Below are 7,211 nucleotides of genomic sequence, written 5' to 3'. Positions count from 1 at the left end.
CTACTTATAATAATCATTATCTACATATAAAATACTGATATTAAATAATATTAAAATTAATACAACTAGGAAATGGTTATGTTTGTATGTTCAAACAGTAATTAGTGTCAATATATTTGTATATGTTTGTGTTGTGGAACAATCAATGTTGTAACCAAAGTGGAATAAATATCACCTTTTTAAAGTGTGGTGTGGCGAAATATAAGCATTGAGGTTTGCAAGAAAGCACAAACAATTACAAAGGCAGTATGTAAAAGAGAAAAAGTTTTACGAAGCTGAATAATCATGTTCCATTGGTTGATGTTTATTACTGCTCAGCTTTTCAAAAATATTAGTTCTTGAAATATTCTTCATTAGTTCTAAAAAAAGCATCAAATATTAATTTGATGCTTTTTTTTGGTCTTTTTTTTAGTTTTCCACATTATCTAATTTCTAATTTGATTAAGTGTAATTTTCCAAGATCATTTAGATATTGTTTATTTTATTCGTTCTGAAATATTAAATAATTCTTGTTAAAAATTTAATGATTGAACCCAAAAAAATCTAACCATTAATTTCAATATTTTACGATGAGTATTATTATTATCATCTTATCCAATATAAGCAGCTACCGAGATATTAAAGTTAATGAGTAGAAAGCTTTATTTTCAAGCGAGTAATTTTAAATCGCTATTAGTGAGCGCGCTGCTGTCTAACGGCTTGTCAGATAAGGAATCCAGCGTTGCGTACATTTCATCTGTATGCGCATCCGAAGTATTCCTGTAAATTAAAACAAAAAATTGTAAATCCACCATATTTAACATGAAAACTATAATAAAATTACATTGAAATAGCTGAAATTGAGCTAAGCATAAAATGTAAAGTAATGAGATTGAATGTGGATGGCTACAAAGGTAGAGAAAGACCGAAGAAAGTATGGATGGATTGATTGTGTAAAAGAGGATAAGAGAGAGAGAGGGTAAAAGAGATGTAATGAGAGTGAGTGCAGAAATGACAGAGATGTATGGAAGAGTAGTTCAAATTGAGCCCATTGTCCGTAATAGTATATTTTACTCACCTGCTGTTCATACGATTGAAGTCCCCTTCACCAGATAAACTGTCAGAGTCATCATCAAGTGAGTTTTGAGAATCTGAAATGGAATTTTCAATAAATGTAGAACTATATAAATTTTAATAAAAAGTAATAATTGTCATGAATGAGGTTAACGAGGACTCATTAACTGCTCGTAACCAGATGATTGAATCAGGAGATGGTTAATGAGGATTAGTCTTCCCGGAGAGCGGGTGTAGCGAGGGTTACCTGCAGTAGTGAGGCGGTGCGTGGTGAGATAGTCCGCGGAGAGGTATGGCGGCAGGTCGTCAGCGGCGTCCGGAGCGCCCGTCCCCGCGCCCGCGCCCTCCCCCAGCGTCTCCACTATCGATAGCCACTGCCCGTTGTGGCACCGGAACCGCTCCACCTATTGCAACAACAAGCTTAAGTAACCTTAGCGACATTCACTCACTACTAACGTAGTTGTAGTGTATGTAAACAGAGTGTCGTTTGTCTCGAGCGTATACGACACAAGTGCAAGCCGGTACACCGGTACTAACGGTATTACCTACCGAAGTAGGCAGTCGAGTCAGTCGGTTGGACCGGTAGCACGTGGTGGTATGTAGGCGAGTCAAATATAATGGACGTATACTACAGTAGTCACTATCTGAGGCAACGAGTATTAATGGATTCCCTCTCACCTATATTGGCCATAAATTGCTATAAAAGTACATTTGTACTTTACTTTTTTTTTGTTAATATTTTTTAACAAAAAAAAATATTTTTATGAACTTAGAGATTTGGATTAAACATGAATATTATTCTAAAATATGTGCTTTATTGATTTTAGATTTGAGAGTTATGACAACACACTGGTTTCAGTTAATTTGTATCAAAGGCATTGTATGGTTATTGTGTTATGTGACTTCCGAACCTTAATTCTTTCCGCCCAGTCGTTTTCCATTTGAGAAATAATATCCAGGCACGCGTCACACATTTTTCGTATTTCGACATTTTTATCCTGCATCAGGTCAATAAGGTAGGCTGGTGCTTCTAGAAATGAGCCAGAAAATAACTTCATATTATCAACCATTAATTTATATTGAAAGCTTTAATGAGATCAATCGTTAACATGGTCATAATAAAACAAATAATATAAAAATATGTTATGCACCATTTTGTGACAAACATTTTGGATTTTTCACAGTGCATTGTACTCTGCTATTAAAGCCCTTTCATTTGATGCCCATGTCGGGGGGGGGGGACAATGATCTTTTGATACTATATAAATACTATCCATTATCTGAAGTGGTCCTTGTTATCTTAGAAAGGCATTAGCATATATAGATTAATATGAAAGCCCTATATGACTTCAATTAAACCAACATTTATGAACGTCTAAGAAAAAAGAAATCCTCTGAATAATAGTTGTGTTTACAAAATGTGAGGCGAGGATACCGGTTTGATTAACGAGGTAGTCTGCTGCGGCGAGGTGCGACAGCATCTGGCGGAAGGCGAAGGCGGTCTGCAGCACGTGCTCGTCGTCAGCCTGACGCAGGCGCAGCAGCTCCACCAGCGCGTGTCCGCCGCGCGCCGCCGCCAGCGCCCTCGCCGCGCGCTCCTCCGCCGCCAGCGCGCCCGCCGCCACCACACCCTCCAGCACCAGCTCCGGGTCCCGCTCGTTCTCTGCGCACCCAACACACACACACATACTACAACTTAGACACATCTTTGCTTTATTTGAAGCCCCAAGAATATAGAAAACCTAGCTTTGATACACAACAGTACATTTATTTATTGCAACACTCCACATGTTTAAAGTCAAAATACAATAGATTTAATATACAAAATTAGAAAATTGAAAGTTTGCACATGACTGTACTGACAGCGCTAACATGTGTAATAGATTAGTCTATTGGAATTGAGAATTGCTTGTGTCTACCCCGGATGTGGTGCTTGTGCACTTGGCAGTTAATCTCCTTCTTCATTACATCACTCTCTGGTGTGCTTCGTAGTGTAGTTCCATATTTTTTCACAATGCTGCGAGATTTTTTATATTCTTGGTCAAGCAATATAAAATAAAATTAAAACGGTTTTATTTTGTCATCGAAATTGTACCTGGATCTAAAATCTTCATTATGCACGGTATAAGATTGTATCTTTCGACAACAGCATAAATGTCGATATTGTTGCTGAGACACAGAATATTGCTCAGAGTGCCGAGACACTCGATCACAAACTCCTCGGGCGCCTCCTCGCTGGTCACCGCCCCGGCTATGTCACCTACGAACTCCTGTACACAAAACACTGGACATTATAACACAAGAAAAAAATTAGTGATAGCTAATATCGATAAATACACATAACTAGTAATTAAAATGAATTGCAAGTAAAACTAAAGGTAACTGAGAGATGTATTGTAATATAACACAAAATTAACTCACGACAAAGAGTGGCTTGGTGTGTGTGTGATGTGAGAGGTTGCGGACTAGCTTCATGAGCATGGCGTTCCTGTGGCGGAAGGCGCGCGCGAGCAGCTCACGCAGGCGGCCCTCTGCGGCCATCTGCTGCGCGGCGCGCTCGCACCACGCCAGGTTGACGCACACGGCCAGCAGCACGTCAGTGGTGCCCGCGCCCCCACCGCCCTCCGCCTCCATCCCGCACTCGCTGTTCACGTTCAGCAGCAACATGTCCGTCAACTTTAATACAATACAATACTCCGTCAGTCAAATACATCATAACTATATTTAGTTTTCTTCCCTTCGGGCTCTTAAAAGCTCTCTACCTGGATATTTTAAACCACTGTAAGTTGAAATGTCATTAGTATATACCGACTGCATTTTGAAAATTATTATGTTTAAGTGTATAATTTTAACATGCAACTGTTTGCAATGAATCTTGTAAGAAAATAAGTTACCTCGTATGTCAAACAATTGATTATTTCAGTGCTAATACATATAACAAAAATCTTAGCAACTTTAAGAGTAAATACTTTCTCATCTATCTAAAATCTAAATCTAAAAAAAATTAAGATCTGATTGCGTTAATTATATCGAAAAACCAATTTTTTTAATTATTTTTTCTGTTTGTCTGTCTGTCTGCAAATCCACGTTACTTCCAGTTAATTTCCGAAACAATTGGAATAATTTTGGCGAGATGGCGCTGAATAAGTTACGGGCGATCGCTATTTAGTTAATATATCTCTTACCAATTTAACACAATCAGATTGTGTAAACATCAGCTTCACACGGTCATCCATACTCAAATGATAAAGTATTTTCATTGCCAAGTTAATGTGTTTGTCATCACCTGTAAACATCCAGAAAAAAAAATTGAAATGTTTGCAGTCAGACTACAAAACAATTTATTATAATTTTGGATAATTACTTGTGAATTGTATAAACTTTGGTAAAAGGTTAAGTTTAATCATTTTGTTGCGTAATTTCGTGTCAAATGTTAAATTAAAAAGAAGTTTCAAAGTAACATTGACCAGGTCGGCATTGGGGGAATCCAGTAGAGGTGCCAATTTTTCAATAATCGCTTTGGATGCCATCGAATTTTTATTCTCCACAAAAATAGATAGCTTTTGTAGAAACGATACAATCAGGATAAGGAGATCAATATTTGAATGTCTTTCCATTGCACCAATGAGTAATCCGACAATATCTTTTTTATGCATTTTTTCTTCAACTTTAATATTATCAGCAATATTTAACAGCATGTAAAAAGCAACTCTTAAAAGCTGTTCCTGTCTTTTAGATAATGTCTTTAATTTCCGCTTCATCTGTTCTTCATCATTTTTCGAGAGATATTCATCAGAGGCATTGCACAAGTCTTCATGATAACTGGACACCAACTGACGAGTTTTTTGTAAGTTAACATCAGCAACAGTCCAAGTACCAGATTTAGGGCGGCGCTTTGGTTCTGGAATTCTGCTTTTTGGCAGTTCATTCTAAAAAAGAAATTTATATATTTGATATGATTCTTATGACCAATACATCGGATACAAATCTTTTCGATTTTCAATGGTTACTATCACAGAAATTATAGACTGCAGTACCATTAGTAAAAATATAAATAATTTTATTAATATAAAATATGTTTGTGTTCATTAAAGCAACTTTGTTACTATTAATAGTTTGCTTAGAAAAAAAATTAAATGTTTTAAATTTTATCAAAAAATATGTAATAATGCAGACCAAATATTCTTCTTTGTATACATTGCTGGCACTATTGGTAAAAATTACATTGACATAATATAAGATGGCATGCCATTTTTTCCATTAAACATTACCTTATCAGGTGTCAGCACTTGTTTCTTGCCTTCAACTCTTTCTTTCCATTGGTCATATCTTTTTAGTTCATAATCAATTACATCCATGCACAAAGACCCAATTTTGTACTGTATTATAACTGAATGAAATTCAATATATGTTGAAAAACAGAAAAATGTATACACAATGTTGGTGCTTAGTTCAATACTCCTTTTCCACTCTTCTCTCAACACTCTTGAGAGAGCACTCAACAATGCCTCTGAAATTGATAAAATGAAAGATAATGGTATTACTACAGAATTATTTTTTAAGATTCAGAAGAGAATTTTTATAAGAACTTAATTGTATAAATATTATTATGGTATTCTTACCGTTTCTTGCTAACTCAATTAAATTATCGGGATTTCTAGCTAGTTGTAGAATAAGAGCAGATCCTTTGATTTTTTCTGGTATATCATCATACAACAATTCAACATAATCATCAATGCAATTTAAAACAGCAACAGGAGCACTCTCCACTGGACTCATACTTGGAATTGCTGCAAAGATTACAAGTTTGTATATATCAAATAACATTAAAATAAATAGAAATAAGATGTACAATTACAATAACAATTTTATTGATCATACGAATAGGGAGTCAGTATGACACTCAATGTTACATTCATTAGACCAATGGGTATTAGAATATTAATTATTTTAATAAGACACTTACATTTATAATTTACACTGAAATTTAGTACTAAATTCTTAAGTTTGTGACATGTAAAGTTTTTCTACGGTGTAGACATTTCATTGCGAAATAAACATCGTCATAGATACAATACAAGGACACATAAAACAATGATGGCTGCAGATTGTTGGTATTGCTGATAATATAATATAATGATAATTCCTACTACCTATATTTTATTTAAAGTCTATAAAAGGAATACCATTTAAAAATATATAACATGATACATCCGAAATAACTCATATATAAAATGTTTATATCATACCGTTTAAATTTTCAAGTCTGAATTTTATTTTCTATAGTTTGAAATTGTTACCTACCTTAAGTATCTAATCACTAAAATGTTTAAAAGATTTGCAGCAGATTACTGTATACATAAATAAATCTTATACAAATCTAATCCAATACAATAATACAACTGTGTAGATTTTTATCGTTTTCTTTTTGACATAACACGAGAAGTGACATTATTTTGGAATGAAAGTAAATGAATGACTATGACTATAGTAATGAGTGAATGACATTAAAACTAGAATCCAAATGTTCCACAATACACATGTTTTGACTTAAAAATTTTACGGTATTAATTTTAATAATATACCTTTTCCTTGAATAACTATCAGTAGTTATATCATTTATATAACTAGTTATATAGTTTTATAGTTTCTTAAAAGAGAATTTTATTGCAGTCAAATGTTATCCATACGTAAAATGACACAAAAATGGCGAAAATCAAATAGATACAACATATCACGTTTCATAGCCAGTCCATTCCTTCATGTCAGTGTTGCCGTCCGATTTATTTCAGGTTAGCGAATGGAATCGAATTAAACATTTCAAGCACTCTCAAGAAAAAATATAATGCAATAATGAAGTTGCGCTAAATTACCTAAATTATTCTAATCTTACCTAAGTTATAAATGCGAATGTTTAGAAAGATGGATGTATGGATGGATGGATGTTTGTTAAAGGTATCTCCGTAACGGCTCAACGGTAGAACATGGTCTGGAAGAATACATGGCCTACTTGTAAAGTTTTTTTTCTAATTACGCGCGGACGGAGTCGCGGGCAAAAGCTAGTAAAAATATTAAATTGAGTAGGTATCAAAAATATTAAAGTTAAAAAAACAAAGTCCTTGAGTGACGTCTACAATTACAGTCAATTCTGTATTCTG

General features: G+C 34.5%; 1 protein-coding gene across 2 annotated transcripts; it reads right to left on the bottom strand.

Moving 5' to 3' along the window:
- Nucleotides 1–551: 551 nt before the first annotated feature.
- On the bottom strand, nt 552–6,479 carry LOC106710720 (kinesin-associated protein 3). 2 transcript variants are annotated; one of them, XM_014502875.2, is made up of 12 exons: nt 6,358–6,479; nt 5,676–5,843; nt 5,325–5,563; nt 4,418–4,982; nt 4,239–4,339; nt 3,475–3,729; nt 3,149–3,323; nt 2,489–2,716; nt 1,965–2,083; nt 1,301–1,457; nt 1,058–1,130; nt 552–759 (listed from the first exon to the last, which is right to left on the bottom strand). In XM_014502875.2, exons 2-12 carry the CDS (start codon nt 5,830–5,832, stop codon nt 648–650), a joined length of 2,181 nt encoding a protein of 726 aa, XP_014358361.2. In that variant the 5' UTR covers nt 5,833–5,843; nt 6,358–6,479; the 3' UTR covers nt 552–647. The 2 variants fall into 2 exon arrangements, with proteins under 2 accessions (XP_014358361.2, XP_014358362.2); XM_014502876.2 differs by lacking the exon at nt 6,358–6,479 and adding an exon at nt 6,020–6,064.
- Nucleotides 6,480–7,211: the final 732 nt, after the last annotated feature.

This window comes from Papilio machaon, chromosome 1 (genome assembly GCF_912999745.1).
Source record: "Papilio machaon chromosome 1, ilPapMach1.1, whole genome shotgun sequence".
Taxonomy (NCBI): Eukaryota; Metazoa; Arthropoda; class Insecta; order Lepidoptera; family Papilionidae; genus Papilio; species Papilio machaon.
The sequence above is the reverse complement of the archived record's forward strand: the minus strand, read 5'-3'. Positions and strand labels throughout refer to the sequence as shown.